This window comes from Hyperolius riggenbachi, chromosome 10 (genome assembly GCF_040937935.1).
Source record: "Hyperolius riggenbachi isolate aHypRig1 chromosome 10, aHypRig1.pri, whole genome shotgun sequence".
Classification (NCBI taxonomy): domain Eukaryota; kingdom Metazoa; phylum Chordata; class Amphibia; order Anura; family Hyperoliidae; genus Hyperolius; species Hyperolius riggenbachi.
In genome coordinates this window covers 10,752,969-10,766,835 of record NC_090655.1, presented here as the reverse complement: position 1 = coordinate 10,766,835, position 13,867 = coordinate 10,752,969, and the positions used below count along the sequence as shown (strand labels likewise).

Sequence of the window (13,867 nt, the reverse complement as noted above, 5' to 3'; positions counted from 1 at the left end):
CACACACACACTGTACACACACTGTACACACACACACACACACACACACACACACGCACACTACACACTACACACACCCTGCCACCCCATTTTCCAATAATAATTGTTGCGCACAGGCAAATTTTTAAGAGCAGTCAGGATAATGAGTGATTAGAAACCGTGTTTGGAATCCAGTGGTGGACAGAATACCTGTGTCCCGGGCCAAATGTGCTTCTTGCTGCAATACAGCCTGCTCCCACTTCTCTCTGAATTCAGCCAGTGGGAGGGTCAACCAGGAGAGACCAGGCAACACCCAAGTAGGAAAAATAGGAGGTGCCAGACTACAATTCCCAGTATCCCCTGCATTACAGTAGAAACCATGTGTCCTAATAAGGAGGCGGGACTTGTAGTTCACAGGAAGTAGATGATGAGCAACTGTGAGACTTCTGTTTGGTAACAAGAAGCCAAACAGCAGCACTGGTCTTAAATTGTACTAGGGATATGGAGGCTGTCCTATTTATTTCCTTTTAAACAATACCAGTTGCCTGGCGGTCCTCCTGCTCCTCTGCCTCTAATACTTTGTCATAGACCCTGAACAAGCATGCAGATCAGATGTTTGGGTTTAAAATATGCTTGTTTCAAGTGTGTGATTCAGACACTACTGATGCATAAATGATCAGCAGGGCTGCCAGACAACTGGTATTGTTTTAAAAGGAAATTAATATGGCAGCCTCCATATACCTCTCACTTCAGAGTATCCTTTAAAGGGACTCGGAGCACCTCTCATGGGTATGCCTAGAGACTCCGACCAGTACTGCAAAGTACTTAAAGATGCATACCTTTCTGTAGCTTGTGCTCTCCTCTTTCATTTGATGCCTGAATGCTGTTCTACACCAAATAGTTTTCGTTCGAATTCAGTTTAAAAATCCCGGCTGCCATCTTGGCTATGTTATAACTTCTGGGTCACCCCTGTCTTCTCTGTTAGAGAAGTGCATCCCTGAATGAAGCAGGAAGAGGAAGTGACATGCATGGCCATTGCAAGAGGCTCCTCCAGAGGGGTCAAAGCATGACTGTCTGGCTTAAAGGCATGCCCATGAGAGGTTCTCGGAGTCCCTTTAAGTATGCTTTTTGCTGCATTGGTGGCGTTGCACTGCTGTACTCTAATTTCCCATTTCTTTCCTCGTCTGAATAGTTTCCTGAAACGCGTCAGGTGGTGAAGCTGCGGATGTTTACACACTGGACGGCCGGTCTCGTCTTCCTCACGGCGTTGTCAGGTAATCCCCCGCAGAGCTCCGCCTGTCGGCTCTGCTTATCTGTGGCAGCCGCTGTTATCAGGAGGCTTATGGTGGCTGGGAAATAATCACTGTTCTCTTACACTGTTCTACACACCATACAATATTTTAAAGATCTGTTCAATTTAAGAATTGCAGTCAATTTTTCGGACTGATTGGTCATATTTTTGAAATGTTACAATGTACCACACAATTATGATAAAAATGATTGGAAACTCTCAGAAAATTGCTAGGATGTGTATATTAATCAATTGACAATCTAACACACACTATACAATCTGTAGAAAAATTGACGAAAAAATTCCGGATGAATACAAATTGAAAAAAAAAAAAAAAGCTTTCGAATTTTTTTTTTATTTATTTTTTTTTTGGGGGGGGGGGATCCGATAATATTTATCGAATTGCCGTAAAATCGGATCATTTTATTGCTTCAGTGTCTTAAAGAGACACTGAAGCAAAAAAAATTATATGATTGGGATGTGTAGTACAGCTAATAAATAAAACATTAGGAGCAGAGATATGAGTCTAATATTGTTTCCAGTACAGGAAGAGTTAAGAAACTCCAAAGAGCCATTGAGCTCCATGACTTTCAAAGTCACAGAGAGCTCTGTCTTCTGAATCTGGTTATCTCAACTGTCAGTCACTGTATTTTTTTTTTCTCTGCCAGAGGACAACTCAAAAGACATGACTGAAAATAAAAAGCTGAGAATATTTTCTTTGCTACTAATGTTCTAGTAATTATCCCTACTACACAACCAATTCATTATATCATATTTTTTTTCGCTTCAGTGTCTCTTTAAGCCTTACCGCATGGGGTACAGCAAAAAAAACTGGTGGTTTTACCAAACATTTTGTGAAATGTCAATTCACTAAGGCCATTACCGCATGGAAAACTGAAATTACTGAACACAGAGGTAAATTACCGACTTGTGAGGTAAATACCTCAGTAAATGTAAATTCACAAGGATTAGAGAATGTAGTAAAAGAAGTAAGACATTTGGTGTCTCCGGCCTGGAGCTGTCGGAAGGTTCTAGAAGAGAGGAAACGGCAGAGAAAAGGGGAAAACTAGTTACACTATTCAGAAAAATAAGAAAGTTGATGATAAAAACGCATTTCCCTTTATATTTTTTTTATTGAACTTGTCTTAGTGAACTGAAGAGACAGAAGACTGCAGATGGCAGTAATGTACTCTGTAGTATAGTAATGTGATATGATTCATAAAGCATTCCTACATGCGCTAATGCTGAAAACAGCAGACTTTACCGAGCACTTAGCAAAATGTCAATTCATAAAGGCTGTTACCGCATGAAAAGCTGAAATTACCGAGCAGTGAGGTAAATTACCGACGTCTGTGGTGATTACCTCCATAAATGTCAAATGTCAATTCATAAAGATTAGAGCAGGCGGTAAAGGCACAAAACAATACAGTCTGCTGTGAAGTGGTGATAAGAGTGCGAAGTCTATGCGGGACTGTGCTGGGAGCAGCAGCAGTGAGATCTCCCGCCAGGCAGCAGCAGCAGTGAGCTCTCCCCCCGGGCAGCAGCAGTGAGCTCTCCCCCCCAGGCAGCAGCAGTGAGCTCTCCCCCCCCAGGCAGCAGCAGTGAGATCTCCCCCCCAGGCAGCAGCAGTGAGATCTCCCCCCCCCCCCCCCAGGCAGCAGCAGAAGCGGTGAGATCTCCCTCCAGGCAGCAGCAGAAGCGGTGAGATCTCCCCCCAGGCAGCAGCAGAAGCGGTGAGATCTCCCCCCAGGCAGCAGCAGAAGCGGTGAGATCTCCCCCCAGGCAGCAGCAGAAGCGGTGAGATCTCCCCCCAGGCAGCAGCAGAAGCGGTGAGATCTCCCCCCAGGCAGCAGCAGAAGCAGTGAGATCTCCCCCCAGGCAGCAGCAGAAGCAGTGAGATCTCCCCCCAAGCAGCAGCAAAAGCGGTGAGATCTCCCCCCCCCCCCCCCCAGGCAGCAGCAGAAGCGGTGAGATCTCCCCCCAGGCAGCAGCAGGAGCGGTGAGATCTCCCCCCAGGCAGCAGCAGAAGCAGTGAGATCTCCCTCCAGGCAGCAGCAGAAGCAGTGAGATCTCCCTCCAGGCAGCAGCAGAAGCGGTGAGATCTCCCCCCAGGCAGCAGCAGAAGCGGTGAGATCTCCCCCCAGGCAGCAGCAGAAGCAGTGAGATCTCCCCCCAGGCAGCAGCAGAAGCAGTGAGATCTCCCCCCAGGCAGCAGCAGAAGCGGTGAGATCTCCCCCCAGGCAGCAGCAGAAGCCGTGAGATCTCCCCCCAAGCAGCAGCAAAAGCGGTGAGATCCCCCCCCCAGGCAGCAGCAGAAGCGGTGAGATCTCCCCCCAGGCAGCAGCAGAAGCAGTGAGATCTCCCCCCAGGCAGCAGCAGAAGCGGTGAGATCTCCCCCCAGGCAGCAGCAGAAGCGGTGAGATCTCCCCCCAGGCAGCAGCAGAAGCAGTGAGATCTCCCCCCAGGCAGCAGCAGAAGCGGTGCGATCTCCCCCCAGGCAGCAGCAGAAGTGGTGAGATCTCCCCCCAGGCAGCAGCAGAAGCGGTGAGATCTCCCCCCAGGCAGCAGCAGAAGCGGTGAGATCTCCCCCCAGGCAGCAGCAGAAGCGGTGAGATCTCCCCCCAGGCAGCAGCAGAAGCGGTGAGATCTCCCCCCAGGCAGCAGCAGCAGAAGCAGTGAGATCTCCCCCCAGGCAGCAGCAGAAGCGGTGAGATCTCCCCCCAAGCAGCAGCAAAAGCGGTGAGATCTCCCCCCCCCCCCAGGCAGCAGCAGAAGCGGTGAGATCTCCCCCCCCCCCCCCCCCCAGGCAGCAGCAGAAGCGGTGAGATCTCCCCCCAGGCAGCAGCAGAAGCAGTGAGATCTCCCTCCAGGCAGCAGCAGAAGCGGTGAGATCTCCCCCCAGGCAGCAGCAGAAGCGGTGAGATCTCCCCCCAGGCAGCAGCAGAAGCGGTGAGATCTCCCCCCAGGCAGCAGCAGAAGCGGTGAGATCTCCCCCCAGGCAGCAGCAGAAGCGGTGAGATCTCCCCCCAGGCAGCAGCAGAAGCGGTGAGATCTCCCTCCAGGCAGCAGCAGAAGCGGTGAGATCTCCCCCCAGGCAGCAGCAGAAGCGGTGAGATCTCCCCCCAGGCAGCAGCAGAAGCGGTGAGATCTCCCCCCAGGCAGCAGCAGAAGCGGTGAGATCTCCCCCCAGGCAGCAGCAGAAGCAGTGAGATCTCCCCCCAGGCATCAGCAGAAGCAGTGAGATCTCCCCCCAGGCAGCAGCAGAAGCAGTGAGATCTCCCTCCAGGCAGCAGCAGCAGAAGCGGTGAGATCTCCCCCCCCCCCCCCCCAAACCAGGCAGCAGCAGAAGCGGTGAGATCTCCCCCCAGGCAGCAGCAGGAGCCGTGAGATCTCCCCCCCCCCCCCCCAGGCAGCAGCAGAAGCAGTGAGATCTCCCCATCTCCCCCCCCCCCCCCCCCAGGCAGCAGCAGAAGCAGTGGGATCTCCCCCCAGGCAGCAGCAGAAGCAGTGAGATCTCCCCCCAGGCAGCAGCAGAAGCAGTGAGATCTCCCCCCCCCCCCCCAGGCAGCAGCAGAAGCCGTGAGATCTCCCCCCAAGCAGCAGCAAAAGCGGTGAGATCTCCCCCCAAGCAGCAGCAGAAGCGGTGAGATCTCCCCCCCCCCCCCCCAGGCAGCAGCAGAAGCTGTGAGATCTCCCCCCCCCCCCCCCCCCTCCCAGGCAGCAGCAAAAGCTGTGAGATCTCCCCCAGGCAGCAGCAGAAGCTGTGAGATCGCCCCCCAGGCGGCAGCAGCAGTGAGATCTCCCCCCAGGCAGCAGCAGTAGCAGTGAGATCTCCCCCCAGGCAGCAGCAGTAGCAGTGAGATCTCCCCCCAGGCAGCAGCAGAAGCGGTGAGATCTCCCCCCAGGCAGCAGCAGAAGCCGTGAGATCTCCCCCCAAGCAGCAGCAAAAGCGGTGAGATCTCCCCCCCCCCCAGGCAGCAGCAGTGAGATCTCCCCCCAGGCAGCAGCAGAAGCGGTGAGATCTCCCCCCCAGGCAGCAGCAGTGAGATCTCCCCCCAGGCAGCAGCAGAAGCGGTGAGATCTCCCCCCAGGCAGCAGCAGAAGCGGTGAGATCTCCCCCCCCCCCCAGGCAGCAGCAGTGAGATCTCCCCCCAGGCAGCAGCAGAAGCGGTGAGATCTCCCCCCAGGCAGCAGCAGTGAGATCTCCCCCCAGGCAGCAGCAGAAGCCGTGAGATCTCCCCCCAGGCAGCAGCAGAAGCAGTGAGATCCCCCCCCCCCCCCCAGGCAGCAGCAGAAGCGGTGAGATCTCCCCCCAGGCAGAAGCAGTGAGATCTCCCCCCAGGCAGAAGCAGTGAGATCTCCCCCCAGGCAGAAGCAGTGAGATCTCCCCCCAGGCAGCAGCAGTGAGATCTCCCCCCAGGCAGCAGCAGTGAGATCTCCCCCCAGGCAGCAGCAGAAGCGGTGAGATCTCCCCCCAGGCAGCAGCAGAAGCAGTGAGATCTCCCCCCCAGGCAGCAGCAGAAGCAGTGAGATCTCCCCCCAGGCAGAAGCAGAAGCAGTGAGATCTCCCCCCAGGCAGCAGCAGAAGCCGTGAGATCTCCCCCCAGGCAGAAGCAGCAGAGCGATAGGAACAAAACGGGCTTCTCCAGAATTCCTCTGGCTGTTTAACCTCTTCGGTTCCTGTGTGAATGATACGTTGGAGCTGGAGGTGAAAATCACCTAAGCATGGCATGTGTAAAGTTTCTTCAAGTTCTCTGAGCTGTGGCAATTAAATAGAATGTTAAGAAAGACTAATAGATTCAGAACAGATTCAGAGCAAGCAGAGGCGGTATAACAAAACATGCACATATAAAGGTATGTTGGGGATGCCTCTTATATTGTAATGCTGTCTCTGCACGGAGAACAACATGTAACAACACGGACAACTACTCTTCTGCCGTTACCAGCAGTTGGGCTTCGGTAATTTACCGCACTTCTATCGCACCTGTGAAAATTTTTATGAATTAGCACACAAAAGTCTAAAATACCGAATGCAGTATTTTCCTGACCAGGTATTTTTTCGCACAGCCTTTTATGAATTGACCCCATAGAGCAGGGGTCAGGAACCTTTTTGGCTGAGAAAGCCATAAACGCCACATATTTTAAAATGTAATACTGTGAGAGCCATACAATATGTTTCTAACTGGGACAGTGCGCATGCGCAGCAGAGGGCTCACGTCCCTGTTGCCATGGTGATGTGTATACAGTTGATCCCGCTGGGCAGCGGACGTGTCAGACACGTCTTCAGCTTCTCATGGGTTTCAGCAACATCATTTCCCTGAGAGCCAGACAGGAGAAATACCGACTAACAGCTTGTACAATTAGCTAGCGGACTTGGGGGTTGCTTTACTTTGTAGGAAGATATCCCCGCACTTTGGCCCAATAGGCTGCCTGTCAAGTGACAGACAGCCTATTGACCCAATCAAAGTGCGGGGATCTCGTCCTACAAAGTCACCGGACCTGACAGTCCAGAGTGGGACAATTGGAGCAGTCGTTAGTTTTGGGGTAGCACAAGTAAGTTAGTAGTGCTACAGCAGTAATGTGCCTACTTTGAAAATGTTACTTGCGCTGCCGCACTAAGCTGCGCTGCTTGTGTACCTTAGTGAATCAACCCCCTACTGATTTGTCTGTGAGCCAGATGTAGCCATCAAGTGGGCCACATCTGTCTCCCCAGCCATAGCTTCCCTACCCCTGCCATAGAGTGTAAGTGCAGTTGTCCTTGAACTCCCAGGATTCCACACTAGCAGTTGTGATTCTACAGCAGTCTGAGAGTCACAGATTGATCTTATTACCTGTAGATCTAGAGAGAAAAACCTGGTTATTATAGATGGCCCTGAAATACTGTCATACGTTGATAACCAGTTATTCTTTACATTGTGTCTCCCCTCAGGGGCCTTTGTGGCCGGTCTGGATGCCGGGCTCGTTTACAACTCTTATCCGAAGATGGGGGATCGCTGGATTCCGGACGACCTCCTGGCTTTCTCTCCCACCATCAGGAACTTTTTTGAAAATCCCACAACTGTGCAGTTCAATCACCGCATCCTTGTGAGTAGAGAGGATTGTGAGCTATTCAGTCTCCACCAATCACAGATAAGAAGGAAGTCCTGCTGTCGTGTATAGCTATAAGGGGAGGGGGAGGAGCTTTTGTGCAGGACGCAGGGAAGGCATAGAGAAGCTGTCAGACCAGAAGGCTACAGCTCAACAGCAGCCTTGATGAAAATGTCTGGCAATGGTGAAGGGGAAGAGCAGGCATTAACACACTCAAGAAAAGGGAACCAATATGGATCAAAAATGTCCAATAATTCATTAGCAGATAATGTAAAACTCCACACTACTATTTGCAAAAATACCAACTTTGAGGTAAAAAAAAAAATACTAAAAAATGATAAAAACAATTTAAAATTAATAAAAACTCCCAATCAAAACCAAAGATAATTGGTAAACCAACTCCTGGTCATATATAATATATAAATACAGTGGAGGAAATAATTATTTGACCCCTCACTGATTTTGTAAGTTTGTCCAATGACAAACAAATGAAAAGTCTCAGAACAGTATCATTTCAATGGTAGGTTTATTTTAACAGTGGCAGATAGCACATCAAAAGGAAAATCGAAAAAATAACCCTAAATAATGAAATGCAAATCAGTTGCTATCTTTTGAGTGAAATAAGTTTTTGAACCCTCTAACAATAAAAGACTTAATACTTAGTGGAAAAACCCTTGTTTGCAAGCACAGAGGTCAAACGTTTCTTGTAATTGATGACCAAGTTTGCACACATTTTAGGAGGAATGTTGGTCCACTCCTCTTTGCATATCATCTCTAAATCCCTAAGGTTTCGAGGCTGTCTCTGTGCAACTCTGAGCTTGAGCTCCCTCCATAGGTTTTCTATTGGATTAAGGTCCGGAGACTGACTAGGCCACTCCATGACCTTAATGTGCTTCTTCTTGAGCCACTCCTTTGTTGCCTTTGCTGTATGTTTTGGGTCATTGTCGTGCTGGAACACCCATCCACGACCCATTTTCAGTTTCCTGGCAGAGGGAAGGAGGTTGTCGTTCAGGATTTTATGATACATGGCTCCGTCCATTTTCCCGTTAATGCGATTAAGTTGTCCTGTGCCCTTAGCAGAAAAACACCCCCCAAGCAAAATGTTTCCACCCCCACGCTTGACGGTGGGGATGGTGTTTTGGGGGTCATAGGCAGCATTTTTCTTCCTCCAAACACAGCGAGTTGAGTTAATGCCAAAGAGCTCTATTTTGGTCTCATCAGACCACAGCACCTTCTCCCAGTCACTCACAGAATCATTCAGGTGTTCATTGGCAAACTTCAGACGGGCCTGCACATGTGCCTTCTTGAGCAGGGGGATCTTGCGAGCCCTGCAGGATTTTAATCCATTGCGGTGTAATGTGTTTCCAATGGTTTTCTTGGTGACTGTGGTCCCTGCTAATTTAAGGTCATTCACTAACTCCTCCCGTGTAGTTCTAGGATGCTTTTTCACCTTTCTCAGAACCATTGACACCCCACGAGGTGAGATCTTGCGTGGAGCCCCAGAGCGAGGTCGATTGATGGTCATTTTCTGCTCCTTCCATTTTCGAACAATCGCACCAACAGTTGTCACCTTCTCTCCCAGCTTCTTGCTAATGGTTTTGTAGCCCATTCCAGCCTTGTGCAGGTCTACAATTTTGTCTCTTACATCCTTGGACAGCTCTTTGGTCTTTCCCATGTTGGAGAGTTTGGAATCTGCTTGATTGATTGATTATGTGGACAGGTGTCTTTTATACAGGTGACTAGTTAAGACAGGTGTCCTTAATGAGGGTGACTAATTGAGTAGAAGTGTCTGACCACTCTGTGGGAGCCAGAACTCTTAATGGTTGGTAGGGGTTCAAAAACTTATTTCACTCAATGAAATGCAAATCAGTTGCTATCTTTTATTTAAGGTTATTTTTTCGATGTTCCTTTTGATGTGCTATCTGCCACTGTTAAAATAAACCTACCATTGAAATGATACTGTTCTGAGACTTTTCATTTCTTTGTCATTGGACAAACTTACAAAATCAGTGAGGGGTCAAATAATTATTTCCTCCACTGTACATCAATAATATGAATAAGTTCTCAGTAGGCAGAAAATGGTGAAACAATGTGCAAAAATATGCAAAATAATGTGCGATCACAGTAAAATTCTGCTGTGAACCAGGTCAAACAAAAGACTGCCTGTTAAAGTGACATAAGTGCTCAAAATGCATCGAAAAATGCCAAAATGTGGTGCAAAGCAATAAAATACACACACCTGTATAAAAAAGAACAAAACAATATAACCTAATGTGACTTGTAAGCAGTGTGCGAGGGGTTGCGCGCATACGCAGCCCCGGGGGTTGAAACCGCAGAGATGCACATGCGCGCACACCCCACACACAGTGCAAGGTGCAATAAAACAGATGCAGGATATATGTAATACTCCAGCAGTGTAAAGGGCTATCAGTGACTGAAAGTGAGAATGGATCAATGAAGGACTGCCTTACCGGGAAAACCTAGGAGAGGAGCTTGGGAGCAGGATGCCTGACGCGGTCGCAACCCAGCTGCTTCTGGAGGAGGGAAGAGCAGGCAATCTATAGGCAGGGAAAAATCCGTACTCAGTATAATTGTACTAATAAGGCTTCTTTCAGATTGAAAGCTAACACAGCTCAGAGATCAAATTACCTTTGTGATTAGTCACAGATGAGGAGGAATTAGACAGGCTAAACTCTGTAAATACATACAGGGTGGATTTCTCTATGTTTTCATTCTGTCCTGTGCAAGAGTTCAGATTCCACTTTAAATGTAGCGGAATGGCAGCAGTTGTAACAGCACCCGTGTGATTCACTCACACATAGTGGCATTACCTGTCGGCAGAGAACCGATACAGGTCGCGTTGGGTCATGGCTACGGTCGTGCTAAGATGTGACTCCATGGGGGGGGCTGCCAGTGCACCACCGGTACCGAGTGCTAGCAAGAGCCCGGCTGGTGGAGGAGAGCAGCTGACATTATTCATTATTAGTGTCCACATTTGATGTATATCATTGTCTGAATCATTATGTACCCCATGTTTGTTTTCCTATTTTGTACAGCACCACAGAATATGTTGGCGCTTTATAAATAAATAATATTTAAAGGACTTATGGGGCGAACATCAAAGCCTATTTTTTTACTCTTCTGGGGCTTCTTTCAGCCCCGAGCAGCCATATCAGTCCCTCGTCGCAGGCCCGGTCCTCTCCGGGGTCCCTGCTTGCCGCCCACAATGATGTTGACCTGCTAGCGGGGTCGGCTCTACTGCGCCGGTGCGTCCATGTCATATGGTCTGTAATGCGACTGCGCACAACCACTGCGCAGGAGCAGTATGTGTCATATGACGTGGACGCGCAGGCACAAGAGGATGAGCCTGCAGGAGAAAGCGAATCTAAAGCTATTAACCCTTTCAGACTCTGAATTGTAGAGTTTGAGCACAGAGCACCAAATAGTTTGGATGATCAGGTGGCTGTAGATCTGCTTGAAGTTTTTTCATATTTGTATGTAATGTTTTGTTCCTCTCTGCAGGGGACCACAGCCGTGACGGCCATCACTGGGCTGTACTTCTACGCCCGGAACATCCCTCTCCCGCCCAGAGCGCGGCTGGCCGTGAACAGTCTGCTTGTTATGGCGTATTTACAGGTAACCCCTTACACCGCGTATCTCTTCTGAGCCATATAGCCGCTGCTGTGGGGCCCGGGAGCACAGGGGGTCCAGGTGGTAATTGTGTGTTCACGATTAGTTTCCCTGTGTTTTTCCAACCGCTGACTTTGTCAGTGCCCATAGACAGTGCATAGGACTGTACACTGCACTGTCAACTCATGTCTTCTAGGGGAGGGGCAGGTGGCAGTGCTCGAGTGCCTAGGTTTGGAGGCCCCATCAAAATTCTGCCATGGGTCCCCATAATCTCTAGCTAATCGCTATGCCTCTGGTTGTAGTGATGATAGATTTATTCCCCACTGAAACACTAACCTTATCAGAGTAATGGGAGGGGCCAGGGATAAAGAGTGACAGCCCTCTGCCATCATGGGATCAGAGTAATGGGAGGGGCCAGGGCCAATGAGTGACATCCCTGTGCCATCATGTGATCAGAGTAATGGGAGGGGCCAGGGATAAAGGCTAAACTCGCTGCAATGTCATGAAATGTAGTTACATACAGTAGAAACATAGCAACATAGTTTGGATGAAAAAAATGACATCCACTAAGTTCAACTAGATTGATGGATAAATGAATGGGAGGGGCCAGGGCTAAAGTGTGACATCTGTATTGTCATGTGATCAACCTAATAGGAGGGGCAAAGCCAAAGAGTGACCTCACTGCACAGTCATGTGATTGGAGAAGGGGAGGGACCAGTACTAAAAAGTGACATTGCTGTCATGTGATTGAAGTAATGGGAGTGGCCATGCTAATGAGTGACCTCACTGGGATGTCATGTGATTGGATGTGATATCAGTGTACTGTCGTGATCAGAATAATGGGAGGGGCCAAATCTAAAGCGGGACCTTGCTATGCCATCATGTGATTATGGTAATGGGAGGTGCCAGGGTTAATAGTGACCTCACTGTGCTGTCATGTGATTAGGTTGGCAGGAGACTGATTCCTCTTGGGTGAGGTCCGCTCTGTGCCTGCAGGAAAAGTCTGGCTGGTGTTCCCTTCAAGCTCCTCCCTGCCTACTTCCTGCAAGTGATGATGGAATGGGGGAGGAGCTTGGATTACTTATAGTCTACTGTTCAGACCAGTCGAGCAGCCTCTGACATTGGCTGGCTGGGTTTGCAGTGCTGATTTCTATGCCAAATACTGTCATGAAAATAAATGATGCAAAATTGGTTTGTTTGCCATGCAGAACTCTGTGTGCAAATCATGATGTAATACATACAAGGCATTAAAGAAAACCTGAAATGAAGAACACCTGAGGATTATACTTACCTGGGGCTTCCTCCAGACCCCTGAAGTCCGTCTGGTCCCTTGGATCCTGTCGGGTCCCCTTTGTTTTGCCGCTGTGAGGTCATGCGCTAACCTGGCCATGTGCACTACCTGATCACACTCCCGTGGCCCGGAGCATTGTGCACAAGCGCAGTTAGTCTTTGTGAACAGCGCACATGCAGAATGCTCCCAGCGACTGTACATCGATCAGAGGGCGCCCGCAGATGGGACCCGTGACTGGGTCATTCAGGGAATTTATCGAGCCAGACTGCGGGAGAACGGAGGGGACCAGAAGGATTATGTGGGGGCTGGAGGAAGCCCCACGGGAGTATATGGAGGCTGCCATATGTTTCCTGTTAAACAATGCCAGTTGCCTGGCAGCACTGCTGGTCTATTTGGTCTGAATAACACCAGAAACAAGCATACAGCTAATCTCACCAGATCTGACAATAATGTCAGAAACCTCTGATATGCTGCATGCTTGTTCAGGGGCTATGGCTGAAAGGATTAAAGGCAGAGGATTAGCAGGATAGCCAGGTAACTGGCATTGTTTAAAAGAAAATAAATGTCAGCCTCCACATCCCTCTCACTTAAAGGGATACTGTAGGGGGGTCGGGGGAAAATGAGCTGAACTTACCCGGGGCTTCTAATGGCCCCCGCAGACAGCCTGTGTTGGCGCAGCCACTCACCGATGCTCCGGCCCCGCCTCCAGTTCACTTCTGGAATTTCTGACTTTAAAGTCAGAAAACCACTGCGCCTGCGTTGCCATGTCCTCACTCCTGCTGATGTCACCAGGAGTGTACTGCGCAGACATAGACCATACTGGGCCTGCGCTGTGCGCTCTTGATGACATCAGCGGGATCGAGGACACGGCAACACAGGCGCAGTGGTTTTCAGACTTTAAAGTCTGAAATTCCAGAAGTGAACCGGAGGCGGGGCCGGAGCATCAGTGAGTAGCTGCGCCAACACAGGATGTCTGCGGGGGACCGTTAGTAGCCCCGGGTAAGTTCAACTCATTTTTCCCTGACCCCCTACAGTATCCCTTTAAGTTGTCTTTTAAAACCATTGTTTCTCTTCTTGACCATATTGTACTAGCCCCCCTGTTTTGTCTCCTATTTTCAGGTAACGCTGGGGATCAGTACTCTGCTGCTGTACGTCCCGACGTCTCTGGCCGCCACCCACCAGTCCGGCTCGCTGGCGCTTCTCAGTATGGCGATCTGGCTGATGAACGAACTCCGACGCCTGCCCAAATAATCCTCATCCTCTTCGGCTGCTCTGTCATTATTGTCTTATTGTGAAAATTGCTGTAAATATATTTTATATATCTATTTCCCAGAATAAAAGGATTTTCTATTCCTGCATCTCCTCGTGTGTAGTAGAATAACGACCAGCTAAGTCACGATTGTAAAGGCGCATCCTGAAGGAACTCAGAGGCCGGTAGGGATGAACAATGAGATGCAAATTGTTCTGAAATTATGCACATTTTTATGCAAATGATGCAGTTTGAAAATGGGCCAATTAATTTAAACCCAGGTTTTAGTTGATTGGTCCATTTTCAAGCTGCATACATTTGCATACATTTGCATCAACTC

The 13,867-nt window shown here is 49.5% G+C and overlaps 2 protein-coding genes across 4 annotated transcripts in view; one reads left to right on the top strand and one right to left on the bottom strand.

Annotated features, from left to right (window-relative positions):
* COX15 (cytochrome c oxidase assembly homolog COX15) overlaps positions 1–13,636 on the top strand; it is a 32,328-nt gene extending 18,692 nt beyond the window's left edge. For both annotated transcript variants that reach the window (XM_068258036.1, XM_068258035.1), the window contains exons 7-10: positions 1,172–1,253; positions 7,200–7,354; positions 10,880–10,993; positions 13,398–13,636. In XM_068258036.1, coding sequence (XP_068114137.1) covers positions 1,172–1,253; positions 7,200–7,354; positions 10,880–10,993; positions 13,398–13,529 — 483 coding nt within the window. In that variant the 3' untranslated portion in view covers positions 13,530–13,636. The remainder of the gene's footprint in view (positions 1–1,171; positions 1,254–7,199; positions 7,355–10,879; positions 10,994–13,397) is intronic.
* The window catches only part of CUTC (cutC copper transporter), a 69,387-nt gene that overhangs the window by 45,162 nt on the left and 10,358 nt on the right, over positions 1–13,867 (bottom strand). The window contains exon 2 of one of the 2 annotated variants that reach the window (XM_068258037.1): positions 9,829–9,915. The exons of the other annotated variant lie outside the window; for it this stretch is intronic. Coding sequence (XP_068114138.1) covers positions 9,829–9,915 — 87 coding nt within the window. The remainder of the gene's footprint in view (positions 1–9,828; positions 9,916–13,867) is intronic. 2 annotated transcript variants of the gene reach the window in all.